The sequence below is a fragment of the Oryza brachyantha genome, chromosome 9, assembly GCF_000231095.2.
Source record: "Oryza brachyantha chromosome 9, ObraRS2, whole genome shotgun sequence".
Lineage (NCBI taxonomy): Eukaryota > Viridiplantae > Streptophyta > Magnoliopsida > Poales > Poaceae > Oryza > Oryza brachyantha.
Window position 1 is genome coordinate 1791693 of NC_023171.2, and position 23035 is coordinate 1814727.

Genomic DNA, 23035 nt, shown 5'->3' on the forward strand with positions numbered 1-23035 from the left:
ACCTAGAAGATCGAACTCAATCGAGACACTACAGACCTAAACATGACTACGCATAACATCATATAAATATTATAGCATACGAATAGTGAGATAGCAAAACAGCGTAAACCACCAACCGATCTACTAAACTCAGCCGATCAGATAGACTTCTATAGATAGATTACACCAAACATACATAGATCAGACCTAACCGAAACAGTATGCAGTTTAGTATAATATAACGATAGAAACATGAAGATCGGCAAGTTTAACCAACCAATCGGCAGATTACTTATGATAATGTTGGCTAAAACTCCAGCAATAAGCCTCTACGAACCCCCGATTCAATTCAACAATATAGATCTAACAAACTAGATTGATCAGACTGAACCGAGACAAAATCAGGCTGACTAGAACAATATCGGATCGAAAGGAGGAACTCATGGACACTTGAACGAGTACTAATACTACTTCAAATCAACGCAGGTCAAAAGCAATAATAGAACTCAGCCCGCCGATCAACCAAGCAGAAGATCGGATTTAACCGAGACAGTTCTGTCTTAGTTGATCGACTGGTTTTGACGACCTAGAACTTACATTGCGAAGCTGACAAACCCCGCGCCGAAAGCTCAAGCAAGTCGAACGTTTGAGGCGATGCGCCAAGTTAGATTGATCTGAAGATCATTTACACGGATCCCGGGTACCTATATTTATAGCCCCGGGAGATAACTAACCAGATAAGAATCCACTACTACCTAACTTTACATTATTCAGACTCTAATTAAATAACAGAATCCTAAACAAACTTCAAGATAAATCTTAATTACTTTACACGGACTCACGGTTAAACACTGAACCTATCTCCAACTCTCGGGCTCAATCGGACTCCCATTCTTGTCCGACTCGGACTCCATCGGCTGCAATCCTTTTGCGTCCAGCTTCCTGTTTTCCAGCCGATTTGAGCTTTCTTATCCGATTCGATCCTTAACCGTGTTCCAATTAATAACGCCTATTTGCCAAAATCTGGCGTTAACCGTCATCAAAAAATCTGATGTGGCACCTAATTAATATCAAATTAAAGGGCCACTGAGAATGGCCTAAATGAGGGAGAATTGCCTAAATGAGGGAGAATTGATCCAGAATAGTCCACCATGCGAGAGACCAAAGCTCGAGGTTGGCGGGCAAGAATTTTTTTAACATGCCCTTAAATAATTGTAAGCAGTTTGTTGCTTTAGAGCTATGTTTGTATTATACTACACCGTAGTAGGTGTAGTAAAAATTTTAATATGAGTAAATGAGAACTAAAATATATAACTTTATGATAAATTTGTGTGTTATATATCAATACTAAAATAGATGAATTGGTAAATATATATTACCAAAGTTTAAAATAAAATTTTTAATATACTTATTTAAAATACATAATTAGATTTAAATTTACTACACTAGGGTAAGGTACCGTAACATCGCCCAAAGGAGTTTCATGAACTGATTCTTCGTTGCTATAGCCTTATTTTAATTCATTAATTGTAACCATTAAGCCATCGTTAAGAAAAATCTTGAGTTCGCACCTAAACAAGTGATCATGATATTCTAAAGTTATTAACCATAAGTGATCTATGACTAAGCATATTCCTACTCCCAGCTAGATCACAAGAGGGACTCAACCTAGTCAAATTATTACTAAGGATTACGAGGAATTGGGCATCAAGTAAATGTGGTCGCAAACAAAGAGATAAGCATCCCATGTATCCACATGTAATTAGCAAAATATGCACTTTAATTGGCGAAAGTAAAACATTTCACAATATAAGATGAAAATATTCAAGGTCTGGAACATGTAACTTGTCATCCTTCTTCAAATAATCTTCTAAACAGTGGCAGATTCACGATTTAAAAATTGGAGGCTCGTTACCTTTTCTTTCTTCAGTCCCCTCTTTTCTTTCTCCCCTTTTGTTCCCCCTCCTCTCTCACCTATTCTCTCACCTATTTTCTAAGAGGAATTTGACGTGTAGGGGGGTTAGAGCCCTCCAATATCCCGCTGGATCCACCCCTGCTTCCGAACTATTTTACATGCAGTTGTGAATGTCCAAAACATTAAACTCTACGCGTTGACAAGTTAAACGAGGAAAAACGATAATAGAAACCACTGAAACAATACATAAAAAGTAAACACACATGTAGAGTTTAATTTTACGATAATTTTGAGACTTTAATTATCCAATTTAAAGTTAGTATAAATTAGTAATAATGTTTAGAAGTTTTGAGCCATCTAAATTTTACAATAAAGAATTTATACACTAATACTAGTCTCATTAACCACGCCTCCACCAAAATTCCAAAATAAAGCATAGGATTCAATCATTTTCTTAATCAACAGCTGTGCCTTTTATCTTATTTTTCCAGAAATTCCTACGCACATAAATTCTGGGAACACTGTTTTCCCACGACTGTAATGTATTACTTTGTTTTTAGCAAAAGGTTGCTCCATCTCTCTGTTCGGAATAAAAATGCACTCTCTCTACGAGTAGGAAATTTATAAATTAGGATGGATCATATCGAATTATCGACGGGAATATATATACTGATGCATTTGCCCTTTGGAACCAAACGAGCTTACTTACATGCTACAGTAATCCTATCTATATATGTACAGAAAAGTAAGAAGAAAAGGGGGTCAAATTTCCGGGCAAATTTTTCTACAAGCAAGAGTTGTGAAGCCAAATATTATGTATCCCAAGAGAAGCTAATCCGCCTGCACAGTTGCTCCGTCAGAGAACTCACAAGAAGTGAGGAAACGATGAGATGCGCGGCAGGTGCGTCAAGAGATCCCCAGACGATTCTTGCCTCGGCGGCAACGAGGCATTGCTTCCAGAGGTCTGGGGCTTCCTATCCTGCATCTCATTGTCACCAGGAATGCTGCTGCTGCTGCTGGGCTTTGTCTGACCTGAGCCTGAATCTCTCTGAATCAGGCTGTAGAGGGAGTTCACCCTTGTCAAAAGCATTCTTTCATCAGCTGTGTTGGTTATCTGGGAATCATTCAGGAGTTGTTTGGTAAGCTCATCGAATGTCAGTTTACCCGTTGCGCCATCGCCACTGTCGATTATCTGAGAGCTGCCCAGCAGGAATCTGGTGATCCCGTCTAGTTTTACTTTACTTGATGTGGGATCGCCACGATGAACTGCAGGCAGGTTCCCTGAGTACATGTGTCTGTAGATATGATTCCCGATGTGATTTGCAACCTCGCTTTTGGACATGGAGCGCCTTATCCCGGGCACCTTGATACCGTTCCAACTATAGATGCTTTCTGGCTGTTCGCAATCACCAGAAGCTGCATCTTGTTTAATCACTTGGGTACCACTAACTGGAATGGCAAAACATTCACCATTAGAAAATATAGTCTAATTTGAAAGGCGTGGTTTCATTGGCATAACTGGGTGTCTTCATATTTCAATGGAATATAAGAAAAGTATGGATTTTGAAATTCACCTGAACCAGGCAAATGTAGAGGTAACTTGTCTGTTGTTTCTGTTTGCTGTCTGCCTTCAGCATCTATCCTACCTGATGCAGAATGAGGCGGTAACAGTTCTGTAAATGTTTGGGGGGCTAACTGATCGCCATCATCTTTATGATCAAAATCTTGGCACTTTATGCTCTCCGGGTCTTCAAATATAGAGGACTTAGATTCAAAGTACGGATTATCCAAATTGATGTCGTTCTGCTGGCTTAGTGAATATAGACGTGGGTCGCAATGAACGAGCTTCTCAACATGTTTATTCATCATTCCTGGTGGGCACTGAAGAAAATGCCTCCTGACATAAATGATACTAAAAATTGAGATCACCACTCAGCAGTATTGCAAAATTTCAGCATAAGCAATATGAGAAACTAAGTCATTGTGATAATTGTCTGGACTTGTTTTTCACAATGGTCCCTCATGATTGTGGGATTAAATACAGAATGTCATCAAAATTTCCCTAGTTAGGCAGAAGGTAACAATCAGCACAATATTTGCGAACACAGGGGTATCCATTTCAAAATTACCTGTTACCAAGGTGTGATTCATTTATATTACCTGTGCATGCTTGCCTGTCCACCAGTGAAATCAGATGTTGCCTGCCATAAAGTGTGTTTCCGTGGCTGTGGATTGGTTTCTCGAAAGAAAAGTGGCTGCCGGGACAACTGAACAGAACACAAAAGTGATAATTAGCAGAAGCGGTGATATGCAGAACAGAACTATAAAGGGCAAACTACACAGAAATTTCAGATCAATGATACCATTGTACTGCAGTTTCACAAGATGAAGCTAAATCTAGATTCTCATGTATATTATGACCAATAGACATGGTTTATTACAGCCTGTGCTAATAATTGGTTTATCTGTGAACACTTACTGCAATCTCCAATATCCCAGGTTCGTTTTCTGGAGAAACCACCTTCATGGCACAGATGTCAGACCACTGTATCTCAATCTTGCTCTTCAGACCACCATCCAGTACTTCCCACACAAGTTTGTGCTTCGCAAAATAGCATTTTGCAACCAGATCTCCTTCATACCTTGATACCCACTGTTCATACATAGAGTTTAAACCACAAAGAAAACGATTTACATCATAGATGAACAAAATAATAGAATACTTACGATAAACAAAACCATGCACACAACAAAACACCACTTCACAAGAAACATAACCTAATTTAATCCTTGAAATAGACATAATCACTTAATGTCAACAATACAAGATTCACCATAAATGTGTTATGTCAAAAAGGTGTATGCATGCACTTGTACCAGGCAATCATTTCTGCACCTGATACACAAGCAAAAGAAGAATCACCTTGGGGATCAAGTACTAGAAACCTCGCAACTAAGCAGAAATACAACAAACTGACAGAATTTTCAAAATGGCGGTTCTCTTTCTTGATGACTCAGGTGTGACAAAGAAGTGTAGTACCCAAGCTAGGCACCACTTTAACTAGAATGGTTATGGCTCTAGGTTAATGAGCGCATCAATGTTTGTGTGATGAATTCATCATTGGGCTAAACATCTGGCAAGAGAAAGGTTGGAGGGCAACGAATTTAAGTAGAATGGCGCTAGGTCAATGAGAGCACTAAATTGGGGAGAATATATCCAGAATAGTCCGCCATGGGAGAGACCAGAACTCAAGCTTAGCGATCAGTGTGCCCTTTGCTTAACAAAAAGACATGCAGACTCATCCTTAGTTCCTTATTCCTTACATCGATGGGATGACTTGGCCCTTAATGAACAAATATGACTTAAAGCAACAAACAAACTTAAGAGATAAGAATCCAAAGAACGAAATAAACATTTTCTAATAATTAAGGAAACCAAACCTCATGTAAACAGTACACAGCGAACAATACCGTCCTCTACAGTGCACCATAAAGGTCTTTATTTCTCTGGGAGGCCCTATCCTTTGTATTAGCTCTAGTCCCTTTTATTATGCTTTGTACCGGGCCTTCCAAGAAAAGAGACACTTCACAAAGTAATATTTCTTAAAATACATCTGAGAAAGGTACCACACTTTGCTATAATGCTATTAGAAGCCCCCTACCACTTTATTATTCATCTGTAATTCTAGCAGGTCTATTGGACATGGTACCTCTAGAGTTATCGAAATGAAACATTTCCTTATGTCAGCTAAGATTCTGTGCTGGCTTTTCAAAAGAGCCAATAACATCCACATCGTATTGGAATTGGCAAAGATTTCCACTAACTAGATTGCACAAATCACATTGCAATCACAAACTGTCCTTAAGTACCAAATTCATATCAATAATTTTTGCTTTTGTCATGTTAAAGAAATTTTATGGTCCTTGAGAGGTACCAAAAGTTGTAGCGTAGATTTTGGTACCAACTCATAGTGTACCAAATTTTACGCTAGAAATTGTGGTACCATCCAGTACCTTATAAGGAGCTGTAAAATCACTCTACTTTAAAAGCATGCAACACATTCACATCTAGTGTTTTCATATCCCTTCATGGTAATCATACATCACGAGGTATTGCAAATGAGAGCTACCTTGCAGTCTAAAATGTTGTTTATTTAACTAAGTGTCGCCATGCATGGAGTCTCAACATTAAAGGAAAGGGGCTTTTGCAAATTTTCCACTATTCTTTTCTATATTGCAAGGATGCCACTAGAATGATAATTTTGGCGGTATTTTTGCAATAATGATTTAAACCAATGGTAGATTTGCAATTGCCCCTAAAGGAAAAGACTATGTAACATGCCAACATAAATGGACGCATATAGAAAGGTACAAACCTCCCAAGATCCAATTTTTAGAAGAGAACCAGGGAAATTGGAAGCCTTCAATTTCTCTGAGGCACTGACAGTTCCACCATGCTGGACATCTTTGGCCTTGCCAGCCTGCACAAGCTTCATTTGGATCAAATCCACCAGAGAGGGGCTCTTCTTCAGCCGCAAGCCCAGCGGGCTAGGCTCCTCAAGGAACTCTTGCTGGGATGACTGCTGATTGGACACACTCGCACCGTCGGTGCTCCATTGCTGCATGACACCATGAGAAAACACAACATAGGATTAAATACAGAATAGTGAAGCAAGTTAAGCAATAGTATATCTCATTTCCCACTTTTAAGTTTTAATTAATTGGTTTGGAAATTCACAGTTTAACATTACACACTAATACAACCTTTACCAATCAAGATTTCTTTTTATGGGAAACTAGCCATCAAGATTTTATTTTTCTGGTAAATTTTCATTGATTTTTCTTCGGAGAAAGGTTTTAATTTTGGAGGTAAAAACCAAAGCTGCAGGTTAATCAGTAGCAATCAAAAAGGACGGGTAATACGAAGTGACCGCCGATGGAGACATGTAGAGTGAGAGATATAATACCCAAACTGGAAGACTCGGCACGTCAATATCCAATTCCAAGCCCAACTATGGTTGGACAGGTAAATATCTTGGCAACTACATAAACCGAATCTACCTAGCAATTAAGATTCGAAGGACCTGATTGCAAAAAAAAAAAGAATCACAAATACCCACCCTTTCATGTGGTCACATACAATTCAGAATGGCCATGTAACATAATGAGCAAAAAAATGATGAACATGATATTCTCACGGAAAACAAAGAAAAAAAAATCGTCCAAGTGCCCCAAAAAAATGAATTGAAAATAAGGCGAGAAATGTTAATTGACCGGCAATTCCTAGTACGAATTTGTCGAAAAGGCGCTGTTCATCGGTCGGAAACCTAGGATAAATCGATCTTGTGAAGAGAGAGTCGAGGGATTAAAAAAAAGCTCCAAGAGAGGGCACCTGCAGAGAAAGGCGGGACCTCTTGTGGAACGGCGCCGGCGCGTCGACCGCCTCCTCCTTGACCTCCCGCCGCAGCTTCCCGAGGTGCTGCGGCAGATGAACCATCTCTCCCGCTTCTTCTTCTTCTTCTACTAACAAATTGTACAGTACTATGTTTTTCCGCAAAAAAAAAAGAAGCAAAACAAAACAAATTGTAGTATGTTTCTCAACTTGGAGACAAGGAAGAGGCAAGGACAGACATGGAACGCAAGAGAGTCGAGGAGGTGGTGGCTGTACGGATATGGATGCAAGAGAGCGAGGAGGAAGAAGAAGAGATGGAGCGAATGCAATTCTCACAATCCTAAATAAATAAATATCTGGGAGAAAGTAGCAAGCTTCATTTAGATCGGTTTTCCGCTTGGAGCGCGTGCCTGCCAACTGGATCCGGATTTTGTTTGTTTTTACTACTCGCTCCACCTTCGATAACACCTATCCACTAATTTAATAATTCCTGTCGTATTGACACGGTCTCTGATTCAATATTTAACTGTGATTTTTATTAAAATATAAAGAACAAATAAATAAATATTATTATCAAAATACTCTTTATTGTCATAATATTATTCAATTAAATATTTTAAAATATATTACTAGTTAAAGTATTAAAATTTATGGAACCGGAAGTACTGAACCTCAGTTCCAATCCATGCAAAAACTACTAACGTACTCCTTAATCCCTAAATAAGATAATTTTTTTATCATCCGTCTTATTTGAAAATTCTTTATAAATTAAAAAATTATTTACATATAAAATAATATTCATGATTCATCATCTAATAAAAATAAAAAACTAATCTAAATTTTTTTAATAAGAATGTTGTAAGTAAAAAGCAAAAGATATGTTTATTTTAGTACAGAAGAAGTAGACAAGAAAGAGCATCATAGGCAGATGTATTTGACGACCGATGGAGTACTCACCTCCATTATATAGGGACTTTAATTTTTAAGTAATTATTATATTATAGTTTGCTAAACACAGGAACAAATATATTATAATGTGGAAATGTGGAAGATAAATACATTAGGATTTAAGAAAAAGTAAAAAGCATTATGGTTTCGTATTAATTCGTAGTATCAATTAAGTCTTTTTGTAATAGAGAGTAGTGGAGTGCTCTGGCGTGGAATTTACCATATGAGGCCTTGTCGCTGGCGTGCTGCTTTGGCGGCTGCAGGGGTAGATGCGTGATGAGATGAGCGGAGTCGGCAATTCGCTGGGACCAACACGTGGCCGCCGCCCTCCCTCTCTATCCGCTGCTCCCTTCTCGGCTCGCTCGTGGTGGAACTGGATAAGGTCGCCGCCTTGCCACCATCCATAAAGCGACAAGAAAGAAAAGCCCACTTGGGACTACTGCCTGTCGTTTCTTTCTTTCTTTCTTTCTTGCCTTTCACCCCTCTCTCTATCAATAAGACAGCGTTTAGATTATAAAAAATATCATGTCACACGTTGGAAGCGGTTTTCGAATATAAATAAAAAGATAAATTACAGATTTCGACAAGAAACTACAAGTTGGAAGTGCAAGAAGAAATGCGGTAAAGCGGTAAATATTTTTTGAGCCTAATTAATCTGTCATTAGCACATATTGGTTACTGTAGCACTTATGACTAATCATGGTCTAATTAGGCTTAAAAGATTCGTCTCACGATTTCTCACATATCTGTGTAATTAGTTTTTTGGTTTATCTATATTTAATGCTCTATTTATATGTTCAAAGATTCGATGTGATGTTTTTAGAAAAAAAAATTTAGAAACTAGACAAGGAGTGAGTTATTCCTTAGCCCCAAAATAAATAGTTTGATTTTATCTCAATTAGATTATTTGTCTTGTTTAATTTTTTCATCGAACGTGTAAAATTACACATCATGCTTAAAGTAAATTTAATAACAAAACAATTCATAATAAAATAACTAATGTTTATGTAATCTTTTTAATAAAACTATGGTCAATCAAAATTCAACCGAGTTAAAAAAAATGGAGGCATTAATTTTTCCTCCCTCGGGCTCAAGATAAGTGATTAATTTAACCAATTTCAAACAAACATCCACTCAAGTAAAATGACCACGTGCCCCTATGTACTTACCCCTTTGGTGATGTAATAATTTTGCTTAGAAATATGGTCATGAATCGGCATATTTTAATCTAGAAAAATGAAACATGACATGTATATAGTTGAAATGATCTTGTGATGATGACAAACATGATTATACTTTTAACAGTATAAGCATAAGCATCAACAACATTTACAAGGGATAGTGATCCTAGCATGGTGGTAAACATGATACTATTAACAAAGACTAAAACTTCTATCAACACGTTTAATACTAAGATAATAGTAGTATAATACTCGGAAAACACTCCAGACTAGATGAGGCATTACTGGTGATTGCCTCCATTGGTGTTATCGTTCTCGCCTTTTGCAGTGCCATTACTAATGTCAATATTGTCAGTTGACATGGTGCGTTGTCGAGGAGGAAGATGTTGCTGAAGGGGATGCAATGTCGATGTACCAGATCAGGAGTATTAGTTCGAAAGCGCCTGCCTACCTATGCAAGTACACAAGCGGATGGAGTTTGAGAGGCCTACTCATCCTGAGCACCATACACGTGGCTGGTCAGAATTGAGGAAGCAGTAGCAACTCAGGTGAAAGTGCATCCAGCCCCTAAACAAAGTTTTGAATGATTAATGACAATGCTAGCCAAGCATGTGTGCGCTAATGAGTTGTGATTGCAGAGAAGTTTAAGGAATCAATTCGATTGAAGGATTACGTGACTTACTTGATGCATGTGTGACCCGGAGCGACGGTTCTATGAAGATGAAGGGGCTCGAAGAAGATTATATTTTTCGTTTTGAGTCGTAGGAATTCCGCACTATTAAGAGGGGTCACCAGAAGCTCGGCATGCATCCAAGAGTAGTTAGGGTTGAGTCTAAGTCAAAAGGAGGCTCGCTGCTTTTTTCACAAGCAGCAAGGATCGGACGGTCCGGTCTTCTGGCCGGACAGTCCGGTGGCAGGACAATCTAGACCTTGGTCCAGACCCTGCTCGGAGTAAGTGAGTTAAGTGTTGGCCGGACGGTCCGGCCCCCTAGCCGGATAGTCCGGTTAGGTTTCTTTTCCAACGGTTAAGTGACGTCTGCCAGCCTATATAAGGCCTCCTTGAGATCTAGCCGTTGGTGAAGCTTTTTGTTCGAATTCTCTAGTTCCTAGGGCAAGTTTAGCACCTCTTAAGCCTACCCACTAACCCAAAATAATTCTTAGAGAGATTAATGGCTGGATCATGTCTTAGGGAGAGTGTTTAGGTTAGTGAGGGATAGAGTGTTCGTTCTTGGGCGTTGATGGATGCATGCGGAGTCAAGGTGGCTTATTACTCTTGGAGATTGATCTCCTAGATGAATAGGCGTCGCCCGCGAGCCTCCGATTCTTGTGGATCGCCTAGGAGCAAGTTGTGAAGGTTGGTGCCTAACCTCCGCAAGGAAATAGATAAGATTGATATTGGATTCTTGTGCTTTCTCATAGAAGGCTGCAAGGTAGAGCCGATTGCTACCTAGTGCTGGCCAAGCCGCCTTGATCTTGACCTTTGTGGTCGATCGAAGGGGTTGCTAGTCCTTAGGTGTGAATTCGGAGACTCGTGTTAGCCTTGGGGAGAAAGCCAAGAGAGGGAAAGGATCGAGAGAGATCCCGCTCGTAGGAGCGTCTCAACGGAGAGTAGGACCGAAAGATCCGAACTTCGGGATAAATCTCTCGTGTCTTTGTTCTTGTGATTTCTGTGTTCTATTTGTTTCTGCGATCTTTCTGCTTTTATATTCCTCACACGATCACATCACGTTCCTAGGAACATCACCGAAAAAGGAGACTGTCAAGTCTGCATTTTTCACTGACCGGACGGTCCGGTGTTCTAACCAAGACGGTCTGGCCAGAGCTCTCGGCCCAATCCGAGAGTGCCGACCAGACAGTCCGGCCCCTACTAACCGCTGCAATTTGAAAGAATTTTTAAGGACACCTATTCACCCCCCTCTAGGTTGTCTCCCTTGGACTTCATCAGGAACCAGAAGTAGAGATGAACCACCGCAGGAAGAAGAAGACAAATAAGAGAGGTAAGTCTCTTTTTCCTATTCAAGATAGGTTTATATAGTTCGCAGAGGTAATGTCAGGGAGGAATAAGTGATCTAGCCATTAAGAGGATCAACATCCAAATCAATATGATTCATCAAATTGATATTGAAAATCCAAATCAATATGATTCATCAAATCGGTATTGACATGTCTTACCCACCTCTAGCCACTAAGAGGATTAAAATCCGAATCAATACAATTCATCAGTATTGAAACTCCAAATCAATGCGATTCATTAAATCAGTATGGAAACGTCTTAACAGCCATCAATTACATCCACCCCGCACGTGTGGTAGTCCCACCCCCACCCCCACCTTAATTACATCTCCACGCAACCGAACCTATATAATCGTTTTGTTCATCTGATTTCTTTGACACCATCTTCCATCTTCCCCATCTCTACATCCACGCCAAAATCAAAAGCCTGCTATTACCCTTGTGCACCTTGGGCCAAATACGAAAAGGGGCACACCAGCCTCCCTGCTTCAGGAGAGATCCTCCAACAATGTACTATGCATTAGTAATTGTCACCCCAGAAATTCCTCACACGAATTTCTGAACTTAATTGTGTATTAAAATCTCTGTCCAGGACTAGCCAGGGTAAAAAAAACAATATTGATTACATAACCATCATTCTTAGAAACAACTGAAAATAACACTTAATCTAACGAAAATGCAGCAGAAAGATAACGTAGACTAGCTCCAGCGGGGCACGGCTCCAATTCACAGACAACACTTCGACGGCGGTCAGCTTACTCCTGAGAGTCACCTCCATCGGATTCAACTTCTAGCTCTGAAGGAGAAATTACGCAAGACTACGTACAAACCACCGTACTCAACAAGTAGCATGGAAAAGGAGTAATAAATGATGCAAATAGTAACAAGGAATAGGGTAAGGTTAGTTGCAATAAAGCAGCATTTAAATAAATAATAGAGATTTCAACAGAAAGGTAGTAGTGGAGTAAGTAAATAAGCAAATAAGTAAATAACATTTGTAAAGTACCAACATCAATGTCCAATGTTCTACCACGTAGCAATAGGCCCAACCGCTACTCAACGTTACACCATGTTACAGTAGTCCCAAGTGAAAGCCAGTTTACCCAGGTCACTAAAGGTTCGACTAATCACAGTGAATCTGGCAGCTCGCCCTTAACCGTGGGCACGACTATTCGAATAGGTTTACTCTGATCAGAGGTGTACTACTGTACCCACAAGACATAGTCCCACAACACTTGAACGTGCGCCGACATATCACCATGGCATATCGGATAGGGAAACTATGATAGGACCCGTCGCATAACCCTTCCTATTCAATCGCACCACACTTCAGGTTTCGCCCCCTCCTTTACACCAAATTGGGCAGCCCCCTCTTGTGCGTAGGTGAAACCGGAAGCAACATAGGCCATCTTTACACCACGACTCCCATCCATACTCCATCATGCTCACTCTTGCCTAGGTACGTTGAATAGTTTGCAATTACACTTCAAATCCCACCGTTGCCCATTCTGGCTTGTGGTTCACATGGAATTAACTTCCAGAGTTTCCTGCGAACCGGTCCTTAATTGTCATGGGTGCAACATTCAAAACAATGCACCCACAACCCACCATTACCAATATTTTAGTTGGCATTAACCTGAACTAAGTATTAAATGATCATCAACATCTATTCAGAACTAGTAATGATTAATGTGTGATCCCATGAGCTACTTGTTCTAAACACGGCTAAGCATTAACCTAGGCCTAATCTCTATTCAATTTACCCCTGGTATACATCAATAAAGATGGATAAACAACGACATAATAATAGGTTCAATATGATCAAAGATGTTTGAATAAATACTTTAACTGAAACAATGCATGTTTGAATAAATAAAGCAAGAATTTTACAATAATTGGTTCAACATGATCAAAGATGAATGTCACTTGCCTTGTTCTGGTCCCTGGGGTACTTCAGCGATGATTTCGCAGTAAATCGGCGCATCGACGGGCTCCAAATCTAAGCGACAAAGCACAAAAATAAATAAAACAGGTACAAACTCTACTAAAATAGTACAAGAAAGTATTTTTAATGAATTCTTGGCAGTTTTATGAATTTAATGAAATTTGAATAGACTTAAACGGAGACCGGATGAATTAGTTATGAATTTTACAAGTTTTCTGGGTTTTTTAAACTAAATAACATTTATTTATTGCGCAATAAATAACATTTATTGCGCAATAAATAACATTTATTGCGCAATAAAGAGGGTGCTGACGTCAGCGAGGAGGGAGGAAGCAATGCCGATAGGTGGGGTCCACCTGTCGGTGAGAGAGGGAGAAGGGAAGGGGGTGACAGTTGGGCCCGAGTGGAGGATAGAAGAGAGGGGAGTCGGCTGGCTGACATGGGGGCCCCACGAGAGGGAGAGGGGGAGGCCGACACATGGGGTCCTCCTGTCGGTGGGGAAACAGAGGAGGGAGAGGGGAGACGCCGGCCGGTGGCTCTCGGCAACGGCGACCGGGTGCGGCTCACGGCGGTGGCCCGCGCGTGGAAGAGGTGCGGCGCGGGGGACGGCACGGCGACGCGGAGACTACGCGACCAGCACGGTGCCGCGGGGCAACGAGCGACGGCCGGCGACGTCAGGGACGACGGCGATGGTGCGCGGGAGCAGCAGGCGATCGCGCGGGAAGGTGGGAGCAACACCATGACAGCGTGGCAGCGACGACGTCGGGCGTCAGCCCAGCGACGACGGCCGGTGCCCCACGGCGCCCGGCGATAGTGCGGGTAGCCCGGCGGCGGCGGCAAAGGCGAGGGAGAGGAGGAGAGGGAGGTGGGGGCGCTCACCGGCGACGGCGAAGGCAGCGGAGAGTCGGCGAGGGCGAGGCGGCGGTGGTGACACGGCTCCGCGGCAGCGATCGGCGGCGTGGGTGCGGGAGGCAAAAACGGGCGGCAGCAAGAGGGGGACGGGATTTTAAGGGGGCACGACGTCGGCTAGAGCGGGCGGCAGTTGGGGACCGTGTCGCACACGCGTGCGAAGAAGGCAGCGGCAAATGCGGCGGCGACGACGGAGTTCCTTTCGAACACGGCGGTGGTTGGGCTCCTATTCTGGTCGGGGAGGCGGCGTGGACTTCGTAGGGGCGCGGGCGAGCGGGCCAGCTAGCTGGGCCTAGGGGGGAAAGAGGCACGCTGGGCCTAGATGGGCAGTCGGCCCAGGCGAGAGGGAGGAGGACGCGGGGAGGAGGAGGAGAGAATGGGCCGCGCGGCTGCGGGCCGGCCCGAGAGGAAGAGGGGGAGAAAGGAGAAGGAGGGGAGAGGAGTTTGGGCTGCGGCCCAATCCGGAAAAAGAAAATAAAAAGAAACAGAAAAAGAGAAAAAGGAGGGGAAAAAGGAAAAAGAAAGCCTCACCTTTTTGCCGAGTTATAAATTAATTTTTGAGCGAAATTTTATACTTGTAATTTGAGTTTAAATCGAGTTAACGATTTGCGAACTTCGATTTAATCAACTTAATTCCTTTTAGAGGGGTTTTTCCTGAGTTAATTAAGCCAATTGTTTCTTAACAATTTCTCTTACGAATTTAGGCTTAGGATAAAAACTCCGGGTGTGACAGTAATTTATATTTTATACATAATTTTTAGTTTCTTTTATTTAATCTATTTAATCTAATCCAATGAGAAACCTGAGAGGAGGATAGGAAATGCATGTTTTTTCTCGTATCCAATATGTCCAACAAGAACAATAAACAGACACATAAAATAGCACTTTATTCAACAAAAGAGTTGTGGTTACATCCCTTAACTAAACAGGACCTTATAAACTCTTATGGAACTAAAAATCAGGATGTAAAATATTCTGTACGGCAACATCCATTCACTAGGACATAAGCAACCATTGATAGTGAACCTAGTGTGCTCAAGATCACTAGTGAAAGCCCAATGAAGTTACCTAGAGAGGGGGCTGAATAGGTGTCTTTGAAAAACACATCAAAATGCAATGGTTAAATACTGTTGGATCGTCCGAACCAAGAGCTGAACCATCCTATTGGCACTCTCATGTGAACCAAGGCATATTGAGCGGACCGTCTGGTCTAGAACACCAGATTGTTCAAACTTTGAACAGAGTGGTCTAAAATCCTCTTTTTACAATTGAAACCTACAGAGAAGTTGAGTAGAGAAATACAATCAAAAACTCGAAACAAGCAGGTAGAGGTGAGAAAGTAAGAGCACAAGAGAGACAAGATTTGTTACCCGAAGCTCGGGTTTAAGAATCATACTCTCTATTGAGGAACTCCTAAGAGTTGGATCCATCTCGATCCTCTTCCTCACCCAACTATCAACTAAGAAGTCAACACATTTCTCCAAATTCACGTCCCTAGGTTGATTGATTCTTGATTGACCACCAAGATCAACATTAAGCAATCATTTCAACTTCCTAGGAGAGAGCAATGGACCCCACTATCAAAGTTACCATTTTTTCCTTCCGAAGGCAAGGTAAAACCTTCACAAACTTCTCAAGTCAAACCACAATGAATTGGAAGCTCTCAGGTGATGCCTAAACATTTAGGAGGTGATCCTCCTAGAGCAATAAGCTCCAAACACTACCCAAGAGTATCCACACATGCTCAAGATCTCCCTAAGAAACTCATAAGAGAAATCCACCCAATAACCCACTAGATCCACTCAAGAACACAAGGGACTAGTTGGGAGGGTCGAAAATATCTTAGGAAGGCTGTAGAAAAGCTCAAGGTCAAAGGGTAGAAAAGCTCAAGGTCAAAGGGAGTGCCTAACCACCAGCTAGAGATAAAGGATGGTTTAAAAAGAGCTTGTCTTACGTCATATTTCTATTCTTGTCCAGGATAACTGAAGGGTTCGGCTAGATCATCCAGACAGTCCGGTCACTCCGTTCTACGAGAAACTTGAAGAAATTTTGGTGGGTGCAAAGCTATGCATGTGATGTGACCCACACTTCTACTGATCTTGAGAAACCATGGATAGTAGGACTGCCTCCATCCCATATTAATTTTATTTTTCAGTTTTTAGATATAATGCTTTGACTCTTCCTCTTATTTGAAATTTTTTTGCTATTAATATTTTTATTGTTCCTAGATGGTAAAACATGAATATTACTTTAATGATTAATTTTTTAAAATTTTGGTACAAATTTTCAAATAAGACAAATGATGAAACGTTGGACACAGAAATCAAAAAATGAAGTTATTATGGGACAAAGGTAGCAGTGACTAAGGTTTGCAACCAATCTTAATAGTACATACCACTCAGACTAAAAAAAAATGAACTCAAAATAACCAAGTATTTTTGCAATTTAAGTTTGTACACCTGCTCAATTGGCTCATCAGTCCCTTAATAATATTGTTATTAATAATCCAGAACCCACTTAGAAGGCTAGAAGCACTTTCAACTAGCACAATGAGCATCTTGACACTCACCCTTGGATGAGATGGTGCACCGAGATGATGTTTATTGGCAGCAGACTCTTGTTATTACTTATTATCAAACGGGATGGAAAGCCGGATGGTGATGGTAAGTGTTATATATATTCCTCGCTCTTTAGGACTGACATTTAATAGAATTTAATGTTAAAAATTCAAATTTTGTCTAATAAGTATGCAGAAGCAAAAAAGAAAAAATTATCTAATGTGAGAACATTGGAAAATCTGGAGAGAACATTGGTAAATCTGGAATGGAATCAATCCTATATGCGCCTGTTCTCGCCATTTAAAGTGCAACCCACTATTTGCGGAGACTCACGAGGTTGTGTTTCATTAGTGAACTCTCCGGTCAGAGTGACCCTGCCTCCATCTTCACGGACCTGATCGATTCACTTGTGTTTATGCATATAAACTAAATTTTTCAATCTTAAATTGAAATTGATTTTATGAGGATTTTTCGATCACAGTTTTTTTAGTTTTTCTTTTAGATCGCTAGGGGCCATCTTTTGTTCTTTTTCAACAAATAAAAAATAAAAATACATATTTGCAAATAAAAAATAATTTACGAATAATACTTTTATATACATGTTACTTTAGCAATATAAAAGCTAAGGCTAAAAAATAAACTGTAATAAAAAATTCACAAAATCAACTCTAAATTTAAGGTTAAAATTTTAAATTTTGGTTTATAAGTATATGCAAAAGCTAAAAGACAGAGGTATAAAAACATATATATAAATGTTTTATTCATTTTTTCATTTGCAAATATATCATTTTGCTTTTTCCAATAAAAGACAACAATTGACCCTCACATGAGTACTCTATTTTATCAAGAAAATATATTACGGGTTGCATTTAAGTCACCAGGGAAGTCACACATTTGTTGCTAGTGTACATGCAAAGCACAAGGGCAAAAACTCCTATTAGCATTAGACAACCGTGTACTGTTGTGAATATGAAGATTTTTTTATTTTTTTTATAGTTATGTAATGTTATAAATGATGGAATCAACTAATGTAAAGTAAAAAATCTGCTTTAGAAATGTTAGATGAACCTCTATATGTAGTTATTTTTCTTTTTAAAACATATACCCTGTTTAGTAGTTTGGAGGACGTGAGCGCAAAAGCTACGAAAAAAGCTAAGAAAAATCTACGCAGACAAACACAAAAACCTTAGGCGATGTTCTTTTTCTCATATTGTTCCTCATCTTTACGTGTATGTTTGTTGAATTGATAAACGGTGTGATTTTTAAAAAGTTTCTACATCTAATTTCATCATTGCACCTTTCTAAACTTTCTCAAGTAATTTTTTTATTTTATAGCAGTTAATTTCTTAATTAGTACCACTAAATAGTTGTCACAAAAACTAAAAAAATTATCTTTTATTTTTAGTAAGAAAGAATAAAACAATAAAGTTGTGCCCTTAAAGGTGACTAGCAATATACTGTTAACGCCAGATTTTGACAAATGAGCGTTATTGGTTGAAATATGGTTAAAAACCAAATCAGACAAGGAAGCTTGAATCGGCTGGAAATAGGAAGCTGTACGCAAAGGGATTACAGCCGATAGAGTTCAAATTGGACAAGGATTGGAGTTTGATTGAGCCCGAGAGTTGGAGATAGGTTCGGTGTTTAACTATGACTCCGTGTAAATTAGTTAGGATTTATCTTAAAGTTTGTTTAGGATTCTGTTATTTAATTAAAGTCTGAATAAGGTAAAGTTAGTTGGTAGCGGATTCTTATCTGGTTAGTTATCTTCCGGGGTGTAGATATCTCTGGATCAATTAAACTTGGCGCATCACCTCAAATCTTAGACTTGCTTGAGCTTTCGACGCGGGGTTTGTCAGCTTCGCAATGTAAGTTCGAGTTCATCAAAAACCCGTGGATCAACTAAGACATAACTGTCTCGATTAAGTTTGATCTTTGCTTGGTTGATCGGCGGACTGAGTTCTATTATTGCTTTGATTTATATTGACTTGAAGTAGTAGTAGTTCTCGATCAAGGTCTCGTAAATTCTTCTGTTTGATCCGTCAACGTGGTGATGGCGAATTTGGTTGTCTCGGTTTAGTCCAATCAATCTGGTTCGCCAGGGTCGCGATAGTAGATTAGACCGGGAGTTTGCGACAGCTTACTGCTAGAATTCTAATTCTAGCCGGCGTTATCTTGAGTAATTCATTGATCGGTCTGTTAATCTCGTCGGTCTTCATGTTTCGATGGTTATATCATGCTAGATTATCACGCCCCAACCCTAGGAACCCCCCTAGGTCGGGCCTGTGCTCTAGGACATCAAGACTTCCCTCACACAACCAACACACATGTCTTTTCTGCGCACTTTGTCCTCACTCATGCGCACCCGAGAAATAACTTCCCGGTCGGTCACCCATCACAAGATTGCTCCAGGCCAAGCACACTTAACCTTGAAGTTCTCTCGAGATAAGCTTCCGGAAAAGAAGTTGCAACTTGTTGGTATGAGTATCTATCAAATCCTATTAAGCCTTGGGCTGGGATGTTACATACACCCACCCTCAAAGGACCCGACGTCCCCGTCGGTCCAACATACCCACACTTGGGCAAACAACCAGGAACGTTCCCCTCTTGGCCACGTCCGTGTGTCCAGGTCCGGCCCATGTGCCATGCCGTGTCCCCGCAGGGCCCACGCGCCATGCGCAACATGCCCGCGCCCCTGCGCCCACACGCGCCCGTGAAACCGCGAGGGTCGGCTCTGATACCATTCTATCACGCCCCAACCCTAGGAACCCCCCTAGGTCGGGCCTGTGCTCTAGGACATCAAGACTTCCCTCACACAACCAACACACATGTCTTTTCTGCGCACTTTGTCCTCACTCATGCGCACCCGAGAAATGACTTCCCGGTCGGTCACCCATCACAAGATTGCTCCAGGCCAAGCACACTTAACCTTGAAGTTCTCTCGAGATAAGCTTCCGGAAAAGAAGTTGCAACTTGTTGGTATGAGTATCTATCAAATCCTATTAAGCCTTGGGCTGGGATGTTACATAGATTGCATACTGTCTCGGTTAAAGTCCGATCTATGGTTATTTGGTATGATTTGTCCATAGAAGTCCGTCCGATTGGCTGAGTTTAATAGATTAATTGGTGGGTTACGCTGATTTGCTATTTTGTTGTTTGCACGTTATAATAATCGTCTGATGTTATACGTGGCTATGCTTAGATCTGTACTGTCTCGATTAAGTTCGATCTTCTAGATCTTGATTAGGCATGTATGCTGTTGGCTGTCATTATTTATGCGAATAATTAGTGTAGCATTCTAGTTTATTGTGTAAATTCCATGTTTAGTCTTATATCGGCTGACAATTTAGCGGGTGATAAATGTTGGAGCGGTCCGATTGGTCGATTGATCTTAAGACTGTCTCGGTTGGGTCCGATGTTTTAAGGTTAATTTGCTGGTTGACTTATCTGATATTTATCCTACTTCTGACTTAGCGGATTGAGCATATTTACAACCATTGTCACGAAATTCCCGTAAAGCCGATCGTCCAGTCTTTCGGCTTGGGTCCTGGAATGGTATCGGTTATTCAGCCGATAACGGTATCAGGGTTAACTATTTTCTATGTTATATCTTGTCTGACTGGCACGTCCAGTATTTCTAAGAATTAGGTCCTGCACTGGAATGGTCTAAGATTGATTCCCAGGCCTACGTGTGTGACCGTTGATTGTTATTTTCAGCGTCAACATATACCCATGCTAACGCTACGGTATCATAATATTTATATTCATACATCATTTAATTTCATATTAGATAAACTACTTTTTATAAAATAGGTTTAATTGCACTTTAATTTGATTCAAGTCATATATCAAACATATATGTGCTAATGAATAGTGATATTTTATAATAAAAAAGCAATTAATTGAAAGAATGTTTATGTTTCGGATATTGCAAAATTTTATCTATCTATGCTACTCATATTCAATCAAAAAAATTTATGACTATATGCGTCCCATTCACCATGCTATTAAGGCATATGTATACCGGTATACGAAAGATGCTAAATAAGAATATTTTTGAAGACGTGTGTATGACTTTTTATTACAGTGCAATTAGGATCTATCTTCTAGTTCATATAAAATGAAGTATTTAGGAAAATTCGTACAATCCCATTGAACAATGTTCTTTTATCATGATCTAACAAAAATCGATTGTAAATCACATGCCAGGGAAAAGAAAAACTTAATCATAAATCTTAATTATATGAAATTCAGAAATCTAATTGTGTGTATAGTTCTTAATATTATAAATTTGTAAAACTCAACCAGCCACGACTTTACCACTTTTGGTAATTATAGGAATATACACACATAATATATAGGATAATTGTAAGAGCTATATACATAGAAAGTGTATATATTTATATTTTATAGGAAGTTTCTAATATATAAAAAGAATTTTTCTATGCATGACAGTGGGGGATGTAGAGTCAATCTGAGTCGTTCCTTCGATATAGAAGATTATCCCATGAGTCATGTGTGTTTTGCCTTGGTGCACTGTAGGATACTAGCAATATTCTCGTGATAACGATACAGTGTCATAATATTTTCATTCATACATTATTTAATTTCGTTCGTTAAACTAATTTTCTCAAAATAGATCTAATTGCACCTTAACTCAATTCAAGTCATACATCAAACATAGATGTGCTAACGTATGATGATATTTAATAATAAAAATCAAAGAATTGAAATAACGTTTATGTTTTAGACATTGTATAATTTTGTCTATCCATAGTCATATTCAACCAAATAAATTTTATGGTCATATGTATACCATTTATCATGCTATTAAGCATGTCTATACTAAAGATATACTTAAATAGAAATCTTTTAAAGACGCACGTATCTCTATAAACTATAAAGATTCCGTGCACATTTTCGACCGGTGAAACGTGCCACGTGGCATAACCCATCGCCCCTTCACCGTTCTGCCTGCTCACGAGGGTCAAGTCCAAGCCGGCGGACCTGCAAGCTGCCCTCGCTGGGCTGACTTGGGCCGTCTGGGCTGGCTGGAGCCAGCCTACTCCACCAGCCTGCCACCTTGTGTATTGCTAGCTATCCATCCGTACATCATGTGAGCACTTGACCAGGTCAACTCTATATACGAAAGACGTGCTCGTTCTCGGCCGGACAACACGTCCACGTAACACACTCGATCGCTCAAAGACTACGCTCAGCCAGCGCATTGAACGCTATCTCTCCCGGGCACTAGACAAGCCTATCCAACAATCTAGAGGCCATAAAAAATATTCCACACCTACGCTAGGTAGTTTTTGTTTCATTTTTTAGAAAGTAGAATTTCTAAACAATTTAACATTTATAAACTAATTTAGCTCAAAAATAGCACCCATGTAAATACATCCAACATTAAATTGCATATAACTCAATTGGCATATCTACAATTACTCGTGGTGTTAACGCTTACGATCGTTCACAACTGTCTGATTAGATTGTACAGATAGATTGTTTGGCATATCTATAAAGCGTCCTGCCAACGCATTAGACAGGCCAAAACATGCGATTATTTGGTAAAACAACCTATATATTTCTACCAAATTACGAAATAATCTTGCAAACATTAATGTTGACTACTATTTAAATTTTTGTGTCCCAATTTCCCAAATTCCAATAAATAGCTAAATAAATGACATAGATTTTTATTTTGACACCCAATACTCTAAAATACATCAACCTTAGTTTAAAATGATTTCATAAAAATCCATAGCACCATTAACTATGCATTTATGGTTACAATCGATATAAATCTAAACTGTTCAATTTGTAGTTACGTGCGGCAAGGCCACACGACTTTTCTAGTCGGTCCATAATACAATGTAATTAGGATCTAGCTTATAATTCATAAAATGGAGTATTTTGGCAAATTTGTGCAATCCCAGTAAACAACGTTACTTTTTTCCAATCTAACAGGAATAAAAAATTCTTATATACAATTAGTCATAAATCTTACGTGTATGTGTATATATAGCATAATTATAGGAATTATATGTTGTATAAATTTATATTTTATAGGAAGTTTCTAATATATAGAAAGATTTGCTCTATGCATGACATATTGTTGACATCGAAAATATGATCAACGTGTCACACACGAAGGCCTGAAAATCACTTCTCAGAACGTTTCAGTGCAAGACC

General features: G+C 39.8%; 1 protein-coding gene across 1 annotated transcript; it reads right to left on the reverse strand.

Annotated features, from left to right (window-relative positions):
* Positions 1 to 2487: 2487 nt before the first annotated feature.
* On the reverse strand, positions 2488 to 7706 carry LOC102717582. Its single transcript, XM_006664737.3, has 6 exons — positions 7287 to 7706; positions 6271 to 6513; positions 4374 to 4547; positions 4055 to 4161; positions 3469 to 3791; positions 2488 to 3343 (listed from the first exon to the last, which is right to left on the reverse strand). Exons 1-6 carry the CDS (start codon positions 7389 to 7391, stop codon positions 2760 to 2762), a joined length of 1536 nt encoding a protein of 511 aa, XP_006664800.1. The 5' UTR covers positions 7392 to 7706; the 3' UTR covers positions 2488 to 2759.
* Positions 7707 to 23035: the final 15329 nt, after the last annotated feature.